The 23853-nt window shown below is 39.8% G+C and overlaps 1 protein-coding gene across 1 annotated transcript; it reads right to left on the minus strand.

Annotated features, from left to right (window-relative positions):
• Positions 1-1805: 1805 nt before the first annotated feature.
• RAC1 (Rac family small GTPase 1) lies at positions 1806-23853 on the minus strand. The gene is made up of 6 exons (XM_075899488.2): positions 23611-23853; positions 11824-11895; positions 11461-11578; positions 6891-6953; positions 4102-4261; positions 1806-3736 (listed from the first exon to the last, which is right to left on the minus strand). The coding sequence occupies exons 1-6, from the start codon at positions 23643-23645 to the stop codon at positions 3606-3608; spliced, it is 579 nt and encodes a 192-aa protein (XP_075755603.1). The 5' UTR covers positions 23646-23853; the 3' UTR covers positions 1806-3605.

Raw genomic sequence — 23853 nt, forward strand, 5'->3', positions numbered from 1 at the left:
ATGCTTTGCTTTAGTATACCTAAGGCAGATTGGTGAGACTTCTGAGGTTCAAATGGAACAGTCAGCTTCTACAAAACATAAGCTTCTCATTAAAAATGCTTCCAGCCCTCTACAGCCATGTCTATAGTAGGAAACTATTTCAAATTACTAAATTTGACTTAATGCCGTTTTAACAAATTGGAACTAGCACCTCCTCACTATGGGGAAGCATTGAAATTAGTCCGACAGGCTCCGTTAACATGGATGTGCTACTTCAGGCTTAGAGCCCTGGGAAGCACTCTGGAGAGCTGCAGGAAGCCTCTTGGAAGCCAGTATGCTCAAATTAGCACTGGAGCATCCATGCTAGTTATTTCAAAATTACTATTTTGGAATTAACATCACACCTTGTGAAAAGCAGCCAAACACAAGAGATTGGGATATTGTAGATTATGGTCCTAGTGTAGACCAGGACTAGAGAATTTACATCATACTTACCTTGCTTAAGGAATGTTGTTAGTGTTGGCTCACTCTTGAAAGCCCTCCCCATTAGTCTTAGTGGTACATAGTCTATATAATGCTCATGCTGGCAACTGTAATTGCCACTTACTCCTACTTGATTTGGTTTCTGACAAATTTAAGTATATAATGTGAGAACTGAAAATAGCTGCAACAAGGGAAATGAAGAGCAGAAAAAGGAAACCGTACACAGCAAGTGGTTTCAAACAGGAATGATGTCATCCCAGTGAGTGATGCTGAATGTGACTAAACAAAGAATGATCAAAGTAGAGGGGCTGGTCTATGTGTCTCCATGCTGAATACAGGACACCTCCATAAACTTACTTGAATACAAGTAATTTTAGCAGCTGTCAATCAGAACTATGTAGTACAAATATTAAAGTTAGCATAAAGTTGAGTGAGCCCTTGTTACAAAGAAATAGAGTAGTTGGGAGTCTTTATTCACCTTAGCTTTTAAAATGTGCCTGGGGAGAGGTGAGACATGTGCAACTCGCTCTCAAAGAGCAGGGAAAGAGGCGAATTGAATGATTTGGGATCCGAGGCTGGTTCTTCACTCAGTGCTGGGAGCAGGACACACCCTGCGGATGGGTATATGGAAGAACAATAGAGCAAGGGAGGTTAAGGGGCACATCAGGGAGAGGATGAGCAAGGTCTGAGGGATAGGTAGCAGAGGCAACATGCAACCAGTCACTGCCAGCCTGCTACTTACTGCAGTGATTGAGTGCTAGTGCTGGCTGGAAATGGGACAGGAGGTGAGAGGCCTGCTGGCCAAGAGGAGGCACACAGCAGGCACTGCACTGATGAACCATCAAAGGGAGCAGCTGGCCACAGAGACTGCAGCTTTGCCTGATCACCAGTCTTGCACCCCCTACATCAGTCAGTGAATCCCCACCATTCATCCCTGTGACAAACAGGGATCTGGCCAGCAGTTGGACCCACCAGTACAGTAGGAGGGGAGAGAAAATACAGGACAAATTGCCCATTTTTAAGAAAAAGGAGGGACATGTGTAAGTGGGCTAAAGTGCAGGACTGTCCTTTTAAAACAGGACATCTGGTCATCCTAGATAAGGGCCATCCTCCCATTAGCAGTGAGAAAGGGCTGAGGCAGCTTAGTTTTGCTCGAGCCTACACAAACTCAGGCCTCTCAATAAAGGAGTTTGAAAGGTCAAAAGGATAAGATTGTTATTCTATACAACACATTCCAGTTTTTAAATCACCGAAACATTAATTTGCCACCACTGGGAGCTTGAGATATACTAGTAGCTCCTTAGCTTTCTATCACATCTGACATAGGGATCAAACCAAGGTAGTAAAACAAATGCAATTTTATTTGAACGCTCAAAGTAGTGCATCCTACAAACAAGAAAAAAATGTCAGGGCTAGTACATTTCTTTCAGTACTAGTTCTCTGGTCACTAGCCCGATAAATTTTCTTTATCCCTAATCCCATAAGAACCAGTAAACTGTAATTCACTTGTTGTGAAGAGCATGTACTTACATATTACTCAAACAAAGGCAATTCCAAACCACTATGATTCTGCTATAAATGGCAAGCGCACACATTTCTGCAATAAAGAGTTAAGAACATCTAGACAAAAATGCAAGCATTACCAATTATATGATTCAAGAATTTATTAAGTCATACATGCAAAACATACTGCTAACTTCATTAGCAAAAGATCAATGTAAAAACTTCACAATTTTGCAACTTGATTTTTAAATTTTGTTCTAGTGGTTGAAAGGGTGTAGTTCAACATTGTATTCTTGCCAGTGTTTAGAATGTACAGAACATTGTTAGCACTAAGTTACAGAACCTCACAGACCCAAGTTACCATTACCAGATAAATCAATGTGATGCACACGTAGGTGAGCTAAAGGGACAACTGTCAGCATTAGTAATGTTAGTGTTGGGGTACCTGACAAAATGATGTTTGACAAGGTTCATCTTTTAAGAAGGTCTACAGTATAAAAATTACTAAAACTTGTAAAGCTGTTTCACATGATTTTTACATCTAATGACTAGAAAACTAAAGAAAGCTCCTCAGAAAGCACGTAACTTACTGGGTCGGAAGTAATCAGAAAATAAGGATATGCTTACACTTTCTAATCTACAAAACACAAAATGCTAATATATCAGAAAGGTTTTAAAATACAAGTTATATTGCTCAATAAGAAATTCTACAAGAAAAGCATTCCTAAGTATAACATCTGTGGGAATGACCAGTTCAGAGTTGTGTTAAATGAATGCCCTACTTGAAAATAAATTCCAAATTTACCTATAAACACCAACTTCTTTACTTACTGCATATTTGTGACAAGTTAAATTACTGTTACTGGTTTTACCTGTGACAAAAATCTAGTCATCTTAACCACTCAGTTGACAATGTAGTGTAAATTGGTCTGTACAATGTCAAAATACTGTCTGGCAATATCACTTGATCAAACCAGATGTGTTTCACGTACCCATCACAATACAATGCTGTCAAGGGGAGGACATACACTTAGGTATGAATATTTTTAATCACAGCAGCAAGAACTAGATCATAACTGAGCCCTTACCAGTGATAAAGCATTTTTTAAAACTCTGACTAAGGTTGTCAGTCATAGTCAATTATCTTAATCATTTAAGATTGATGTACAATGCTATATAACAACCACGGGTTGAGAAAATGTTTAATTCATTAGACTGCAACGTTTTCCTAAGGATATCGTACTGTTACATATCTGTGAAAAACTAGAGCGTTTTGCATTTCCTACAGCCATTAGAGTCATCTTAAAGACAGTCTTAAAAATAGTTAGTGCTTAGTGTTGATAGCACAATGCAACTTAATTCAGTAGATAGTTTGGCAACACTTTATCTGAGCAAGAATAGGACTTTAAAAATAAGGCTTTACATAGGTTTGTCTTATTTAGGATTTCACTTTTAGTAGAATTTGAAAAGCATTTCTCATACATTAAACAAATTAACCATGAAATCGCTGACAAGTTCAAAATTTTTATGGAAGAGAACTAATTTATAACAGAAAAAATTGGCATTGAATGTGAATGCTCCCTTGTTCTGAGCAAAGCACACAAGGTTCAGAGTGGAGGTGGGGTAGGGTAGGGTAACATCTACAGCAACAGACATTTTCTCTTCCTCTTCTTTACAGGAGGGGGGCAAAGAACTGCTCGAATAGCTTCATCAAACACTGTCTTGAGGCCACGCTGTGTAAGTGCTGAGCATTCTAGGTATTTCACTGCACCTGCAGAAAGCCAGATGGTTTGAAGTTAAAGAAGAATTCTTTGTGCCAAATATAGACTCATAGACTTTAAGGTCAGAAGGGACCATTATGATCATCTAGTCTGACCCCCTGCACAGTGCAGGCCACAGAATCTCACCCTCCCCTCTTAGAATAATCTCTCACCTAGGTCTCAGATATTGAAGCCTTCAAATACTTTGAAGGCCCCAAGATGCAGAGAATCCTCCAGCTGTGACTGTGCCCCATGCTACAGAGGAAGGCTTTTAACAGACTGCCAAAAACAGAAACAAGGGCATCCCCTCTTAAAATTAAAGAGTCTTATATAATTAATTTCAGGTATAGTCAATATATTTAATAAAAAGTCATACCAATCTCTTTTGCCATGGCAAGGCCCTGCGGATAGGTGATTGGAGTCAATTTCTTCTCCTTCAGCTTTTCAATAGTATCTTTATCATCTCTAAGATCAAGCTTGGTACCAACTAGAATGATGGGCGTGTTGGGGCAATGGTGTCGCACCTCAGGATACCACTGGGGGAAAAAAAAAAGATGCAAGTATGTGCTTGTGTAGCAACTTTCATCGGCACAATTTACAAATAATGAAAGCCTTGCAAAATTCCGGTAAAGTAGGCAGAAGTGTGAGGCAAAGAAAGAAAGAAAAGGGAAAATTTTCCCCAAAACATTCTTTTCTTACCCACAACAAGACACAAGTGACAACTACTTTGTCCAGAGAATAAGAATACTTGGTAGAAATGCCCTTCATTCACTAGGTAATATGGAAATGAGGCAATTAGTTTGCAGAAAAAAAAAATCTAAGTCCAGCTAAGCTCAGGAGCATAATTGCAGGCACAGGTACCCCAGAATAGATATACTGGACATTACAAAGCTGGAGGGATGGGCAGGAAGAAATATCCTCCCATGTCTTTCAATAAAGTATAAATTGTAAAATCAGTGTATGCCCAGATTAAGTCTTCAAATTTGCTACTTTATGCCTACGCACTTTTCCAAATTGCTTACTATTAAATTTGTGCCTTTAAGAATGTCTCATATCATCTAATACCCAACAGTTTTATAAATTCCAAGATTTGATATTCCCTTTAGATACTGCCTTACATTTTTTTCATTTTCCTAAATATCAGTTTTGTCAATTGCTTTTTTCTGGTTTGAAATGCAGCAAATGCACTAACTGCTAAATGGAGATCTCAGAGCTTTTAAGGTTAAGCAACTGACATGGCTGAAAGCAGCAAAATTCTGGATTTCTCCCTTTCAGGTAAAGTAACATTGTTCAATCACAAAGGCATACTGGATCCATGTAGCCAAGTCACTTGCCTTGCAACAGTGGCCAATGCCAGGAGCCTCAGAGGCAATGAACAGCACAGGTAATCATCAAGTGACTCATCCCCTCTCACCCATTTCCCACTTCTGGCAAACAGAAGCTAGGAACACTATCCCTGCCCCTTTAAGCTAATAGCTATTGATGGACTGATCCTCCATGAATTTACCTAGCTCTTTTTTTAACACTGTTAAAGTCTTGTCCCTCACTACATCCTCTGGCAAGGAGATCCACAGGTTCATAAGAATATAAAAACGGCCATACTGGGTCAGTCCAAAGATCCATCCAGCCCAGAAACCTGTCTGCCGACGGTGGCCAATGCCAGGTGTCCCACAGGGAGTGAATCGAACAGGTAACGATCAAGCGATCTCTCTCCTGCCATCCATCTCTACCCTTTGACAGAGGCTAGGGACACCATTCCTTACCCATACTGGCTAATAGCCATTAATGGACTTAACTAGATAAATTCTTGGAGGTTCTTTTTTAAATCCTGTTGTAGTCCTAGCCTTCACAACCTCCGCAGGCAAGGAGTTCCACAGAATGACTATGTGCTGTGTGGAGAAGAACTTTCTTTTATTTGTTTTAAACCTGCTGCCCATTAGTTTCTTTTGGTAGCCCCTAGTTGTTATATTATGGGAACAAGTAAATAACATTTCCTTATTCACTTTCTCCACACCAGTCATGATTTTATAGACCTCTATCATATCCCCTCCTTAGTCTCCTCTTTTCCAAGCTGAAAAGGTTCACTGTGCGTTGTGTGAAAAAAAAAATACATCCTATTCTTTGTTTTAAACCTGCTGTCTATTAGTTTCATTTAGTGAACCCTAGTTCTTGTGTTAGGAGTAAATAGCACTTCCTTATCTACTTTTTCCACCCTGGTATTAACTTTATAGACCTCTATTACAGTGGCTCCCAACTTTAATACTGTGGACCAGCAAGCCCATTCACAAACTTCTGACGGACCGGTAACATTTTATTTGCAAATTCATTATACAAATAATGAATATGCAAATAAAATGTTACCAGTCCACCAAAATATGTACCCCCATTCTCCCCAGAGCCACCGTGAACATCCGGCTTCAATTCCAGCAGCTGCCAGCAACACACCCTGGAGCAGCCAGCATGGGCGTGGCCTTGCAGTGTGCCGCAGCGAGCAGTTTGTGACCGAGCACCAGTCCACAGATCAGTGGTTGGGAACCACTGCTCTATTATATCCCATCCCCCTTCAGTCATCTTTAGAAAGTTGTAGAGTCCCAGTTTTATTAATTTCTTCTTATATGGCAGCTATTCCATGCCCCTAATCATTTTTGTTGCCCTTTTCTCAATCATTTCCAATTCCAATATATCATTTTTGAGATGAAGTGTGACATCCGCACACGGTATTCAAGATGTGAGCGTATCAGGTAGGTGAAGTAATATCTTTTATTGGACCAACTTCTGCTAGAGAAGGTGACAAACTTTTGAGCTTCACAGAGCTCTTCCTCAAGCCTCTTCAAGTTTAGGACCTAAAGAAGGTCTGTGTAGGCTGAAAAGCTGGTCTCCTTCACCAACAGAAGTTGGTCCAATAAAAGATATTACCTCATGCACCTTGTGTTTCCAATATCCTGGGAACAACATTGCAAACATTGTTCAATTAATGTCACTTAAAATGACACCTGCTAAGACATCAATGTTACTGATGTCTTAACAAGAATTTCATAACACTAAACATGTCACTAGTTTTTCCTTTAATTCCTACTGTAAAGCTCAGAATACAGGCTGTGTCCTAAGAAATAGTGCAGTGATAAGTCTCTCCAAGGAAAGAAGGGGACACTAGCCTACACGTACCTTAGCACGGACATTTTCGAAGGATGCAGGACTCACAAGGGAAAAGCAAATTAAGAAGACATCCTGCAAAATAAACATTGAGTTAGTCCAATAAGGTAACCTCTGGAGAGCAAATGGTATCTTCTTTATTGTAAAATATTATTCAGCTACTCAAGGCATCTACTCAGTAATTGCTAGAGCAGTTGTGCTAACAGCATATTAGCAACATATCAAAACGTTATTCCCAGCACACTGACTCTTGCTAACCTATGCTGACACTGAAAAATGTAGACCCTTGGAGGAACCCAGGACATTGACAGAAGTAGAATTCTATAAGTTACAGTAAGAGAAGACTCAGAGGGGTAGCCATGTTAGACTATATCTGCAAAAACAATGAGGAGCCCTGTGGCACCTTAGAGACAAGAGAGTTATTTGGGCTTTAAGCCTTTGTGGGTACAAACCACTTGGTCAGAATTGCAGTCTCCTGTCTGCTTTTTCAACTTGGATACAAGGAGAGACCAAGTAATTTAGCAAAGGATGTTATTTAAATCTTAATGTGCTCGGAGTGTACTTCAGTATTAGTTCTTAATTACTTGTGAACCAAATCATACCAGTTCAAGGGAATGGGGTGCAAATGTGGACTGTGGCTGTTACACATCATAATGTCAGCTGGCCAGCTTTAAATGGCTACTTCTACATAAAATATTAATACATGTAACTAGATATCTTGTATCCAGTAATCATTTTCCAGATCATTACTATGGTGCATAGATTAAGTGAATCCAGTATGACAGTCAAATCTATTATATAGGATGTTAATAGGAAACTTTAGGATTTCCCTTCCCTCCCCCCCCCTCAGCTAGGAGCACAGAAGTAAAAAAAAATTATAGTGCAAACTAATTTTACTGGCCAATTCCCTTCTTTGGTGTTTAAAAAAGAAGTCACCCCCTTCAGTTCAGGGATAGGTGAATTTTATCGCAAGGAAGAGATTGGGTGAAAAAAAATAATCAAGGGAAAGATAGATGATTTGGAAAATAATCCCCACAAGAAGGGCAACATGCAAATGCAACAAAATAGAAGTATCAAAGGCTGATAAGCTTCATATCCAGATTAAAATTTCTCAAAAAAATTTAGAGAAAAATTTGGTTAACTAGAAAATTAATTGCTAAACTTGGCCATCTGAAGATCACACTAATCTTGCTATATCAATCTTATACTTGAACAAGGTACTTTACAAATCTGCAGTTTTTCTTGATCCACTTTTCACATTGGAGTAAACAAACCACCACCACACATTCATTAAGGAATCAGAGGCATTTCAGAATGTTAGTAGATTGTATTGCATTGCATTTCAAGGCTGTCCGTTAAGCCTGCTTCTCACATCTGCACTGCTAAGCACTTGCAACGCAATCCCTCATGCATCACCTCAGCCAATTTCCACAGCCATATCACCAGAAGATGAAAGATGGACAATATCACATAATATGATACTATGGCCACTACTTCAGTTTTCCAATTCTGAAAGTTTCTAGCAATCTCTAGTTCTGCATGTTGTACAGGTTCACTTTTCCCCTTTACTAACTGCACATAACCAAGTGTTTGAATGTATAGGCATCTATGGGTTATTTGCAAATTTTAGGTCGCCCTTCTGTATTAAAAAAAATTTAATCCAAAACACAGGAGGAAAATTCATTTTAACTCCTTGTCATGGAGAAACACAACACTGCTGTTAAGAACAGCATTGATTTAAAAAGGTCTGGTGGTAGGGGGTGATCAGATATATAAAGCAATAATAGCATCCCAAGAGTTAAACTTTAAGAACAAAGGGATAGCTATTGTTTAGTAAAATAGGGGCCAACTTATCACTGTATTATTGTGAGAAAAACAAGGTAACAGAAAACTTGGAACTTAAGTTTATTGAAAGTTTTACATACGGCAATTGGTTGATCTTTCAGACTGGAAGTTAAATTATCATTGGTTCCTTCAACCTAACAACAGTATGAGACAAATTAAGTTCAGGAGTAACTTTAATGTAAAGTATGCTGTTACCTGGCCATTTTCCTCAGGATTATTATTCTCACCAACCTTCACAAAATGGTATAATCCATGGAAGTCACCAGACATCTAGAAAAGCCCACTAGAACTATCTATTCCCAATCTGTAGATTTAGCCACCTATATTGATGAAGATGACTAGGAATAGCAAACACTGCTAACTAAACATGCTCATCTCTTTTAGAAAGAAGTTAAACACAGGAGTGGAGTTGACTTTATGGACAAGTCTCAGGAAAAAAGGTAGTTAAGAAATTTTCCTTTCACTCATGTGTCACATTTACCAATCCTCAAAGATTTTCCATACAGTAAGAACAGAACACATTAAGGCAGTGAAGTTTAACGTCTGAATTAATGTCAGAATTGCAAAGCCACATGTGAACAAAGTTACTGTTGTATCAACTTAGATACAGAACAAATAGCAACTTCTAATACCAGGTCATTATCAACTCACATTTATTATTTTAACTGATCTATTGACTGAGTCTAAGCCCTAGGAGTTTAAATAGGCTGAGAGCCCAGCAGGTTGAACATTCATTTTGCCCTATACACAAGTTTAGAACGTGACGGTTCACACTTTAAAGTTCTACTTTTTCTGAAGACTTGGTGGCTTCCCAATGAGCCATTCTATACATTGTGATGTATTTTAGAACAGTGGTTCTCAACCTTTCCAGACTACTGTACCCCTTTGAGAAGCCTGATCTGTATTAGGGATGTTAAATTTAGTTTATTCAACTAATCGACTAGTAGATAGATTTTCCATCGAATAGTCAATAAGTGGGGAGCTGCCGTGAGGTTATTTAAAAGGCTGGTGGGCATGAGCCAGGAATCAGCTGTCCCGGACCCTCCTGCTGTGCTTTAGCTTTTTAAATGTATTAAGGCATGTCTGGGACTAGGTGAGAGCCAGGATTCTGCTGATTCCCGGCTCACACCTAGTCCCTGCTACCACCTGCCTCCTGCAGAAACAGTGCTGGGGGGAACTTTTAAGCCAGCTCCCCCCAGCACTGGCTCCTGCTCCCCTACCTTATTTAAAGGGTGCTTGTTTACACAGACAAAAATATAGAAGCATTCCAGCACATTGAAAAATTGCTGACTTGCTCATTTTTACCATACAATTATAAAATAAATCAATTGGAATATAAATATTGTACTTACATTTCTGTGAGATGTATATACTAGTCATTATCTGTATGAAATTTTAAGCTTTTACTGACTATGCTAGTGCTTTTTAAGGTAGCCTATTGTAAAATTAGGCAACTACGTAGATGAGCCGGTGTACCCCTTGGGAGACTCCTGATCAAGAAGCACTATGTCAGAAGAAAAAATAAATTGTTAAGGTGCTGAAAGTCTCCTAAACACGCTTGGGAGTTTCATTTGTTTTAAATATCCCATTACTGCTCCTGCGTATGAGAGTGTGCATAGATAACTGCTGAATTTTCTTCATCACAGAAGCCAAGATTTCTGGAAGTTTTGTAGGGACCATCTATAGATGACAGGTTAGTATCAGACTTTAGTCTCATGCATGAGAAGAAAACCTGTGAGGATTGGTGACCATAATGTATGAATGAGAACTGCAAATGAACATAAAAGACTAAAAATGTTAAGAGTTCACTGAGTGAAATCCATCTTGAAGTAGTTTTTGCATTTTAATAGTAGATAAATTAGTTTCTGATTATTTATAATGGTTAGTAATTAATATGAGAAAGCTGCAATAACTACAAGTTTACCATTGTCTTTTAGATGAAGAATTCTACCAGATAAAGTCTAGCTCAAAATAAAAACCACTGAGTTTGGCAGAAAATTGCTTCAGGAAACTAGTATCTAAAGAGATTCACTGAGCTGTGGTGGCAGCTGCATTTGACAGAACAGACTACTTCATCTTCCATATACAGGAGGAACAAGGCACAGTCTATGCAGATTCAGAATTTAACTAGTTGCAACCAATGAAGCCACAAACATTTATCCTAATGTTATAATCAAAATTACAAGTGTATCAAATACTCTTGGCCTGAAATAATGTAAATGCTATAATATACCCCACACCAATCCCAAGAATCCTAAGAGTGCAGCTCTTTCACATTTAATACCATCTTCCAAATAAAATAAAAAGCTAAATGACATCAAGTGCTTAGCAGTGAGTGTCAGTTTGGAGCCAAACAGTATGTCTGAAAACCAAATCTTACTTTTGGCAGGGAGGCTAACCTCAAATCAACAGAAACTGAATATTTTTCATTTAAATATTCTAGTCAATTTTGGGGATCCAATTGCACATAAAGCCAGCATGCCCTACTGTATGCAAAATAAACATGTGGGTGAAGGTTTTGACATCTCTCCAATTACAAACAGGTAGAAGGCCCCAATATTGCATCTGCAGCATTAAGATCTAACCTGCCACAGTTTAACTTTACCATTACATTTGATATCTTAATATGATGAAGTGTTAAAAATCTTAGCATTATTCAAGAAAGACGCAATCACACATTTATAGGGCTCTTTAAGCTGTACATATGCTTTCAAGTATCTCACACTATAAGTCTTACTGTTTGTGGATAGGATAATGGACGCAATCTGTCATAGTCTTCTTGTCCAGCTGTATCCCACAAACCGAGATTGACTGGTTTTCCATCAACCATTACATTAGCAGAATAGTTGTCAAAGCTACAAAAGTTAAAAAAATTAGTTCAAATATTTCAACAACAGCAAATGCCACATGACAGGTACCAAGTATAAAAAAGTTAGCACAAAAGTACTTCAATAAATCTAGATGCGGAATTAAGTTTAATGAAAAACTAAAAGGTAATGTTTTCAACTGATTTGCACAATGAAAAACCACTTCCACCAACAGCAGCTAGTATACGAACTTTGACATAAATTAGTTCATAAGGATTTACTGATATACTTACACAGTGGGTATGTATTCTCCAGGAAATGCATTGGTTGTATAACTGATGAGTAGGCATGTTTTACCTACAGCACTGTAAAAGAGAAAATTTATTCATGGTTAAGTGCTCTCTCTCTCTCTCTCACATGCAAGAGAGAACAAAGAGCCCTTCAACAGAAACAGTTTCATTTTGCCATTTGAAATGAGATTAAGCTGAAACTTGAGTTATCAGTGCTCAATGTTCTATGACTGCAGCTTTCCAATAGTATACAAATGTAAGCTTCTCAGTGACAGACAGATCCAAATAATAAGCATAGCCTAAATTGTAAAACTGTTTGGATTTTAGCTGTAAAGGTCATAGATCTTTACAAGAACTAATTTTTCCTGGTCATTTGAAGATTATAGAAGGAACAACAAATAAGGCACATTAATTTCCAATTTCTTATTAAAATGCCACTTATAGGAGCTGGGGAAACAGGAATAGTAATCCTTACCAACATCTGCTAATATGGCAGAATGAGACCCAGTATGTGGTATCACTTACTTAAAAACCAAGACATCTCATGGAAAACTCAAATAGAATTAATATTATCCTGGATTCAATGCTAGCATCTCACAGGATTCTCCCCAAAACACACATACACAACCCGCTCCACAACTCCAGGTAACTGGGGGAAAGCCTATGCTCTGAGTTTCTTTGAAAGCCTGACAGCAGGCTTCTTCCCTTCTCCCCACAATTATCTAAAAACTGAAATATTAAGGCAGATAGCTGATCTTTGCTAAGTTTCTATAAACAAGGGTTGGGATAATTAAGGTTTGACCATACAACTTTTTTTCAGAGAGAAATTATGACAAATTTAAAAAAAAAATAGGTTTCTAATACATAAGAGTTCATCTGTTCCTGATACTTATTCCTCATTTGAAGAGCATAATCCAGAATATAACTTCACAAATAAATGTGCAAAGACAACCAGTGTCATCAGGAGCTTATGTCCTTCCCGATGCCTTCTCCTCACTTTAATAAATGAGCTTCTATACAAAAAGCAAAGTATTTTCATGCAGATGTTTTACCACCAAATACTAATTGTCAAAAGTATATGCATCACCAGTATTTTAATCCTTGCTGAGTTTACAAATTTAGTCTTACATTAGTGTTATGCTATGATTCATGAAACTTTTACTTTGAGCTTCTCATATGAACAAGAAACGCATGCAAGTCAGATTATCTGCCATGAAGTCTTACCTTAGTACTTAGTTGTGTTACACACAACAATCCCAGCAACTAAGCAATTCTAGTGTTAAAATGTCCCTTAGCTTTTGCATAAGCAAAGCTATTACTGCAAGGATTACAAATGGATTTTAGTCAGGGACCTTAAGATTCTAAACCATTCTGAGGAGTTTACATGTCTCTCAGCTGTATCATAAGATATTCACTATCACCATCATGAGTAAATGTGTTGTCTGGGGTTTGTGGAAACATTTAGTTACTTTAATGTGGATTTCCTCTTTCCCCTGCAAGGGTAAAAAACAACTTGGTTTGAAATTTTACTTTTTTATAAATATATATATTTTCGTGTGTGTCAGAGTCCATTTGTTCAAGAACTCCTCCTAAACAGTAAGAGCTAGGGCCACCAAAATTGGTATACACATTCCTCTTCTCCTAACTTAAAGCAAGGGACAGGGTTAGACTGTACCAAGACAACAAGAAGCCTCGGGAATAAGACAGTTTTCCATAACTTGCAAAGGCTGCTATTCTGAGGAACAAGATATGAGTGTCTATGGGGGCACAAACCTGCAGAGGATAGCTATCCGGCACAAGTGTCCACGGGGAGGGTGGGGGGGGGGGAACCAAACCAGCAAGGGAGTGGCCAACAGGGCCGGGTGCCGCCATCTGGCCTGCCAGCACACTGGCAAGTAGCCCCCACCTGCCCCAAACCCTTTTCCCTCCTAGCCCTTGACCCCAACAAAGGGGGGTGGAGGGAGAGAACAAATGGTGGGTATCCTGCGGAGAGAGAAGGACAGACTGCAGGCAGGCTGGGAGTAAGAGGCAAACATGCCCCTGACCCCAGCTTCCTGCACACACACTCCACATACCCAAGGCACCGCACCCAAGAACCTGGGCAATGCCAGGTAAGTCTACTAATATTTTTATAAAAACTTTGAAAAAGTCAACAACTAGTACTGCTACTAGTCATCTCTAATAATTCAACAATGAATGTTATGTAGATCTTGTGCTTTAGTCGGCGATATAAACTGTGTATATCATAACTCTGCTGACAACAACTTCCTCCAAAACACTTTATCAATTCAATAATACTTTGTTAGTAGGGATGTAAAGGTTACCCTGGCAAGCTTACCAGGGTAACTAGTTACTACTGGCACCTGGCCAGGAGGAGCAGTTTCCTGCCCATGGGCAAGAGGCTGCTCTAGCCCAGCCAGGCTCACCAGGCCACAGGCCGTTGGCTGCTCCAGCAACCCCCCACCTGCGGTATAGCACATGGTTACTGACAAACCTCGGCTCTTTTGTTAACCTTCACAGTTACACACAGCCTCTACAACTCCCCATCCTCGCATGCTGCTGCCTCTATCAGGAAAAATCCAGCTCCCTACACACACCTGCTCCTGGTGAACCACCCCTTCCCCCCATGTGTTATCATGTAACACTGAATTTTTCAGTGGTTACACATTTACCTAAACACACACATTTTAATATCCCTATTTGACTCAGTGGCAGGTTGGCCCACAGTATACTGGCTCCCACCTGCCCCCTCACCATCTGTGCTGAGGCCTCTCTCAGAGGCAGAAGCATGAGGGTGTGGGGCCTGGCAGCTTTTAAAAGCTGGCTCCCCACAGGCACCAGCTCCCGCCTTCCCCCTTGCTGCTTCTGATACACTATATGAAGTCGATATGATTAACCGATAACTCCATGATTAACCAATAAGCCTGGGCTTGACTACACATTGACATCTCTGCTTGGTAAGACTCAGTTTTGCATATTTTACTGGAGTAGATGTCTGTAGTTTTGCATATTTTACTGGAGTGGAATCTGTCCATCAGGAACACATATTGGAAACTGGGAGTTGTCTCAGGATCTGGAAGTTAATGAAGGTGATTCACTCCAGTGGCATACTGAAATGAAGCAAAAACAAAGTATCATTCTGAAAACAGAGGTGATAAAGTTACATCTTTCATGGCAGTCCTAAAAGTTTAGCATTCCTAGAACATACCAGAAAAACAACGAGGTATATTGAAGTGACAGGAAAGGGAATAAAAGTCTAATCAGTTGAGCTCAGGACTATGAGCCAGAGATTCACAAATTCTAATCTCAGCTGTAATCAGTGTCCTTAAGCAAATCACTGACCCTTCTGAAGTTTTCCCAACTTGTGAAGTAGAAATACATACCTGCTTCACAGTGTGGATGTGAGGAATAATGTTTGTAAAGTGATTTTAAGATAAACATCATTCTGTAAATTCTAAATATTGTAAACCACTGTACACACATTGGGAGTTCCCAGGTGTTTGGGAGTAAATGTATTCTCTGAAAACAGGAGCCTGTTATATTGTTCTAATATCACTAAACCTACTGAGTATTCTTAATTTCTATACTGACAGTCCAGTATAATACTTCCATATGAGAAACTGTGAAGAGTATGAACCTAGACCTTACAGAATGGAGATTAGGAATAGAGTAGGTCCAGATTATAAGTAAAGCAAAACTTTAAACCCTAGAAGTCCTCGAGCAGCAATGTCCCATAAACTAGGTCTACGCTACAGGGTTTTTGTGCAAAAAAATCGGCAGGGCATCCACACTGCAAATGCGTTTTTGCACAAGAAAATAAACAGTAAAACAACAGAACAGAGGACTTTTTGCGGTGTAGGTATACCTCTTTCTACGAGGAATAACTCCTTTTTGCGCAAGAGTTCTTGTGCAAAAAGGTGTGTGTGGACGCTCAACAGGGGGTCTCTTGCACAAAAAGAGCCTATCAGAAAAAGCACAGGTGCTCGTATGGCCATTCTGTGAATGGCAATCAAACTTTCTTGTGCAAGTGTCCATGCAGTATGGACACTCTCTTGTGCAAAAGCGCATCACTTTTGCGATGCGCTTTTGAGGTATGGATACGCTTTTGCGCAAGAAGTTTTTGCAGAAGAGGCTTCCTTAGTAGTTGGGGGCAATACTGCCTTAAGATTACAGAGCATGTTTCATCTCATACTCTTAATTCTCAATAGGTTCCATAAGACATCAATAAGTATAAATTTTAAATTCAAATTGTTTAAGACAACTGGTTTGACAGGTGTTGTACTAAAAAAATTTCCATTAAATATTTTCCAAGTGAATGAACAATTTTCCATGCCCACATCTTCCCTTCCAACTTACTGTGTATTGGAACAGTGAGCCTGCTGTGGGTTATTCAGAGCATCCCAGAAAGATGGTGGTGAAAGATTTCATTCCTGGCTTATGAGAATTAGAAAACCTGCCTGGTGTTAGAAAGCCACATAATCAGGCAGTCATTAAATCAACAAGAAAAAACAAGTTCAACAGCCCGGTGCTTCAGACTTGTTCCATTCTAAGTTTCCTGCCTCTCTAGCCTCTTGGCTCTCTGCCCTGTGAATCAGATCTGTATGGTTACCAACCTCAGAAAGAAACCTTAATACCTACCTTTGCTATAGTAATGTACATCTATTCCTCATCTCCCATTTCAATACTGTTAATACACTTTGTTTGAAAAGTACTTAGAGTCTGAATAAAGGCAACTCTTCTAGGGAAGAGCTGTAAGCATATAGGGAGTGGCAAGCCCTTACATACTGAAACTTTAGATTAATATGTATTAATAGAATGACTAATTAGGGGGAAATGACTAATCTGAACATGGTCAACAAAATTTCTAGCAACAATTTAACCATATCTCTGGCTTTCCAATCCTTTGAACAGAAGTTAGTTGATGGTACCACAAAATATAGCCAATAATCATGGAAAGTTTTAAGCCAATTTGAAAGAATACAGGCAGACAGTGAAAACTGAATATGCTGTCTGTGCTCCACAGAGCATATTACCCCAAGTTTCCCAAGACTGTGCTGAACCCCTATTTGCTTTGAGATGCAATTCAAGGTGTTGACTCTAATACAAACTATGTTGAAGTATCCTGGAAAGCCAAGAAAGTTTTTGTCTGGACATATCTATAATAGCAAGTTTTGGGGTGTCTTGCACAACTCTAGATCTGGTTTGAGCTGGGTTAGATGGAACTGTGGTAGAAATGCTGGCAGACAATCTACATTAACATAGGGATGTAATAGTGCAGTCGATTAACCGGGTTAATGCTATAGATTACACACATTTCTCTCCCCGCCTCCCACCAGTAAATTTTTTAGCAGGCTGGCCAGCAGCCTAGCTCAGTTCTGGCTTGCAATGGGTCCGGGACCTACCCCTGCTGCAGCTCTGCATTTAAAGGGTATTAGGAGCCAGGCAGGCAGCCTGGCTCAGTTCAAGTTGCAATGGGTCTGGGAGGTCAGACCCACACACCCCCAAACAGAGGCTGCTGCCACCCCATGCAGCTGCCTCTATCAGAAGCAGCAGCACATGGTGACAGGCAGCCAGTCCACAAAGGGAGCTGGTTTTTCAACTGGCTCCTCTCATAGACCAGCTCCTACCTGGCACTCTGAGGCAGAGGCAGCATCACAGAGTGGAAGGGGGCTCCTTGAGAGTGAGGATGGAGTGCACTGGCTGCTGACCCCCGCCCCCCGGGGAACTATAGAATAGTTGACTAACCGACAAGAATTAATGAGGTTACTTGATTATTCAATTAACTGATATTTAACATCCCTACATTAACATTCCCTCCAATTTTAACACCGCTGGATCTGTCCAGGCGGGTAGTAGGACAACTAGAGATTTTGCAGCTGAGAATGCAGCACTTGTTTCAACCATGGCAATGGAGACCAACTGAGGTACTTGGGCCAAGAGAAGAATTGACTTTACACTCTGTACTGAAGATTCATGCTTTGGTTCAGATAGACTAGTGGGAGAAATAAATTCCACAGGGAAAAGCTTTTCTGGGAGGATTCTACCAGTTCCTAGATATTATACTCAAAGGCTATGTCTACATTGGCACCCTTTTCCGTAAAAGGGATGCTAATGAGACACTTCGGAATTGCAAATTCCGCGAGGGATTTAAATATCCCCCATGGCATTTGCATGAACATGGCTGCCGCTTTTTTCCAGCTCAGGGCTTTGCCGGAGAAAAGCGCCAGTCTAGATGGGATCTTGCGGAAAATAAGTCCTTTTCTTGAAAGTAGGAATAAGGGATCTTCCGGAAAAGAGCTTATTTTCCACAAGATCCCGTCTAGACTGGCGCTTTTCTCCGGCAAAACCCCAAGCTGGAAAAAAGCAGCAGCCATGTTCATGCAAATGCCGTGGGGGATATTTAAATCCCTCGCGGAATTTGCAATTCTGAAGTGTCTCATTAGTATCCCTTTTACGGAAAAGGGTGCCAGTGTAGACACAGCCATATAGTTTAACTAGTAGACAAAACTCTCCTAGCATTGACACTGGTCAAAAAGTTATGTAGTGTTAAAACGTGCCCAAAAAAAAGCATCTAGAGACTGTGATAGTAACTTATTTGAAATAATCAAGTATACTATTCTACCAGTTCTAATAACTAAATCCTAACCTTCTTTCCCAAAAGGCACTATTACTATTGCAGACAAACCAGAATTCTACCAAGTTTTAATTTTGAAGTGTGTTATAACAGCAGCTCCCTAAATTCTAACCCCTTGTAGTGTCTCTAATGGCTCCAAAGTTGACAGACTGCTTTGGGAAATGTCGAACAGCAGAATGAAAGTTAAAGAACCACCATACTTCAGGAATGCTTCACTACTGGAAACAATTTAGAATATTTGCACTGAACTAGAACAGGCCAATTGTCTTTATTTTAAAAGAGATATTGCCAAGTTAATTTTTTAAAATTCTTTGTTCTATTGATACCTTAGATACACTGAAAGGTTTACTTCTCACTACAGTATTTATTATTTTTACTTTCTGCACTTCATTGAACTTGGACAATAAAGCTAAAATTGACTTTTATCCACTAGAACAATGCTGCCAAGCTGATTAAAATCCAGGCCAAAAAAAACCAAACCTTTTTTAAATTAACAAGTTCCTACTAGTTTTTAAAAATATGTTGTCCAAGACCTTATACACACTATGCAGCTTTTAGTGGCATGGCTGGTTTCTAAAAGTCATTGTCACTTCTTTTTTACAGGCACTTGTCAGCAAATTTGGGGGTGGGGGAGAGACGACTCATTTTAACATCTCTGAACTACAAAAGGTCATTCAGTTGCCCATGCAGACACACTCTTAGAATACAATATTGTTTATTCCTATTTAAAATGCTCTAAATACCTCAAAAGGAAAAACAGTTTAATTATGTAATAAAAGCTATAAGTTTGGGACTTAGTTTACTAAATTGAAGGGTTAGTAATTTGCAAAAAGAAAATCAAAGTCAATTTTCCACCTGGGAGAATTTTTACAGCTAAATTATAAATCTCAGAAGACAATTTGTAATAGAAAAAGCTAACCATTAACTAAATAATCAAACTTATCACAGCTTTGATTTATACTGAATATTGACTTTCAGTCAGTGAAAATCTGTGTTATGGGAAGCAATTTCAACTGCATTCCCTAATGGAAAACCACCGATTCACTGTCCCAACTGTAAGTATATATTAAGAATGACAAAAACCCTCACAGTACAATGAGAGGTCTGGCTGTTTCTGCGGCACCTAGTAATCAGTTTGCTTCCACTGCAGAACTGTCCCCTCATTATATGAAGCCACTCAGGATTCCATAACAATAAGCAGTTGCTTCCCTAAAAGAAACATCTAAACAAGCCTGAAGCAAATCAAAATACTGCACTAAAAATAACTTACATTAGCACTTTCATAACAAATTCCCATCTTCAGTAAGAATTTCTTATAAATAATATCAAAGTAAGTAGCAGGAAAGTGTTCTTTATGTGCTGTTGTACATTATATTGCTGTGCTTTTCTAACCAATAAATATTAGCTCAGGCATGAAGTCCAAGGCACAAATACCTAGAAACACACATGATATACTAGACAGTTCATAAGTGTTTCAATAACACACATGCATTTATATAGCCTTTTTTTTTCCCTAGCAGAATTTGGTAAAGAATATATACATAAGATATGTAAATAATACACAAACTGATATTTTATATAAGCAAATCGGGATCTCAGTTATAAAGTTTATACGATTAAATTATAAAGCCTCCTGATATATCTTTTTTTATATTTCTTCCAGATCACATAAGCTGGTACTTTAAGAAAAGGAGCAAGTTTATTGTCAAAAACACAGATTTATGTAATTAAACATGGAAAAATGTAACCATGAATTTAAAGGGCTATCAAAATGGGAACACAGATCAAGATCCCACTGAGGCAGCTAAGTTTATGAAGCACCTTCATTAAGAAAAGCAAACTAAATATGTCAGCCCTTCACTCAAAAGCATATGCAACATTTAAGCAGAATTATCCCATTTTGGTTTTCAAGAAAGGGAAGAGAAGAAACAATTCTGAAAATGTTTGCATATAAAGGACTAGAATTTTTAAAATCTGTTGTATTATTTTTGTATTCCACGTTCTAAAAATTTTTTCAAAAAATGGAAAATAGTGTTGCCGTTAATAAATTTAAATGCTATGTCTGGCAAAATGTGTTCAAATACAATTTGTTATTTTAAGTTATAGGTTGGACCTCCCTGGTCCAGCACCCTCAGGAGCTAACCAGTCCCAGATGAGGGATTTTGCCAGACCAGGGAGATCATTCCTGGCCTAGCTGCCACCGGCTCCCCCAGCCCTGCAGCCAGCAGCCCACTGCCACAGAGAGTTCCCAGCAGCCAGCCCTCCAGTGGGACTCAGGTCCAGCAACCAGACCACAGATGTTCCAAGACAAGAGAGTCCCAGTTTAGAAAGGTTCAACATGTAACAGGATTTTTATAAATTGAAGATATTTGTAAAATGTGTAATACGAATAAATGACCTCTTATACAAAACCACAAATTTTGAAAGTATTGTTATGGTTAGTGTGTAAATTATTACGAAGAATGTGTGTATAGTTTGTTACACCTGTTTCCTCTAAAAACAACAACATAATAGCTGATGTACTTGATCAGACCAATGGTCCATCTAGACTTGTATCCTACCTCCAACAGTGGCCAGGACCAGAGCTTCAGAAAGCATGTACGGAATGGAGAAGTTCTGGAGTGATACATTCCTGTCTTCTGGCAGTGGTAGGGTGAGGGTACATCTAGACTGCGGGGTTTTTCCAGGATACTTCTGCTACATCCAGAGAACGCATTCGCGCCTTCATTTTTTAAATTTTTTAATTTTTTTTTTTGCAGAAGAGCAAACACGATCTTTTGGGAGCCCTCTCTTCCTCATTTTAGGACGAAGAAGGGATCTTCTGAAAAAGGGGGATTTTCTGAAATTTGGCCCAGTGTAAACAGGCCAAATTTTGGAAAAGCCTCTCTCCCCCCCCAAAAAAAAACCCAGAAAAAAGGTATGCAAAATGCAGTTGCACACTGACCATCTTGGCTAAGCAATTTATAGACCAATCCTTCATGAATTTATCTTATTCTTTTTTTGAAACCAGACAGACTTCATTCTTTCAGAACATTTAATGCAGACAAGATATTCATTTTAATAAAGTAAATATAGGCAAAGAACTAAGATGTTAATTTAAAAATCAAAGTTATTTTACTCTTTCATTATAGCAATTTAAGATAAGTGAAAGCCAGCATCAATTAATTGCAGCACTAATAAAGTCTGTCAGAACATCATTCTTGCGTACCATAAGCAGTAAGAGCAAGCCAGGTATCTCACATGAATTTTGAAATTCAACATTGTTTAAAATAAGTTTAACAAATAATTAAATATTAATGAAGACTATTCATTGCAAAGTAATATGATGAAAACAACACTAAATTACATGGGGCTGACGGTGATTTCTTCTAGCTGTACTTACACTCCTCAATCTATCTACACTGGGTTGCTGTGATGCCCAATTATGCTTAGATTACACTGGAATGTTTGTTTCCCAAGGAAAAAAAATGAAACTGCATAAAACGAGTCTTGTTTTCCAGCTGGCCTGTGATGCTCTGAGAGCTCTGATACCTAGTAAGAAAAAAATATTCCAAAATAGGGGGAAGAGCTTCCCTTTACTAAGCCTATTTTATCATGGAGTACTAAAATATCAAAGTACCTAAACACACACACGCCTTCTAACATGTTCTTTACAAAGGAATCCAGCAGTTATGCATAAACTCAGGCTCAATTCCATTACAAATAACTAAAAGTTACTTCAATTATAGCAGGGAATGCAAAAGCACTAGAGATGCACATAGTTCTTTACAGACGATTAAAACATGACAGTTTGAGAGGTTTTTGCATTAGAATAAATACCTACAGGCTCCTACTTTACTAACATAGTAAGATACAGTCCTTGCCCTGCAGAGATGGCAATTTACACTGAATTTGTAATCTACATTTTAATCTTTAACAATAAAGACACAGATCTATCAAAACACCGACTAACCCTACCCATGTTTATCACTACTCTAATGAAGTCTTTCTAAAGGAGAGAGATAAAAGGGTAAGTTTTATGTTCAGTTACTTCAACAGTACCTTTACTATATAACTTCAAAGTAGGAAAGAACTGTTTGAATTAAACATCACAAATATAATTAGGTATCAGGGGAAACAATTGTGTCCACTACTAAACCAATTGCAGTTTTGAACCAGTCAGCAAAGTGGATAGCTACAATAACTTGGGGAAGTTAACTATCTCTTTGCCAGCATATAAAAGGAGTACATATCCTCATGTACACAGAAAGACACTACTTTTGTAAGCATGAAAACTAAGTAACAAGTCATCACTTACCACCCACATTTGGGATACCTGTCCATTCACCACATAAAACAAGAGCTCTAGGGCATCCACCAATCACCAACACCCTTATGTTTCTTAGCAATAACGAAGCCATCGCCGTACCCATTTCTTCCACCGCTCCCCATTTGCCAATAGGAATAGAAGAACCACCAACCCTCCACAGATCCCCTTCCCTGGTGGCTCTGCTTCTACAGCAACTGCAATACAAATCTCACCACATGGCTCCACAGCCCTGAAATAACTTGCTGCTGCCTACACTCCGGCAGAGCACCCCACCCACACTCTCACACAATTGGGGATGGGAGAAGCACTTAATATCAATGTCCTCCAGTACCAGGGTGGGGATTAATCCATTTGTTGCAGTTATTTATAACAGCGCCTACTTCAGAGGACCCTATACGCGCTGCCCGTCCCCAACAGGGAGCCCTGAGGAATGGTGTTGTAGCTGTGGGTGAAAAGTTTGTTTTCTGTGTGTGACGGGGGGAGAAACAATAGTGGAGCCGGGCCACCCAGGGAGAGAGAGAGAGGGAGTGTCCCGACCAGCCACCCCACGCGGGGGACGGACGCCTGGGGAGGCCCGCTTCGGCCACCCGAGAAAAGTGAGAACATACCCCGGGGGAAGAGAGGCCCGCCCCGACACCCCACGGAGGAAGGGGAACATATCCCCGGGGAGAAGAGAGAGGCCCATCCGGCCACCCACGGACGGCGGGGGACGGAGCCCAGACGAGAGGCCCGCCCCGGCCACTGGATGCGAGGGGACTTCAGAGAAACTGGGGCAGCCCCTCGCGGAGCGGGAAGGCGGGTGTGGTCGGGTCCCACCCGGGGAGAAGCAGCAGCCGGCCGAACTTACCCGTCTCCCACCACCACACACTTGATGGCCTGCATCGGGGCTGCTGCGGGGCCGGGTCTCCGCGCCTCCTGCTTCTACCTGGCTGGGAAGGTCCGTGAGGCGAGGGGCCCGCGTGTCTGCACCAGCGTCTGGCCGCCTCCGCCCTCAGCGCCTGGAAGCGGGGACGAGGCAGCGGCCACCACCCAAAGCGGGGAGAGCGGAGTGCTGCAGGGAAACAGGAAGCGACCGCCCCGCTCACATCCG

Source organism: Pelodiscus sinensis, chromosome 15 (genome assembly GCF_052426305.1).
Source record: "Pelodiscus sinensis isolate ZL-2025 chromosome 15, ASM5242630v1, whole genome shotgun sequence".
Lineage (NCBI taxonomy): Eukaryota > Metazoa > Chordata > Testudines > Trionychidae > Pelodiscus > Pelodiscus sinensis.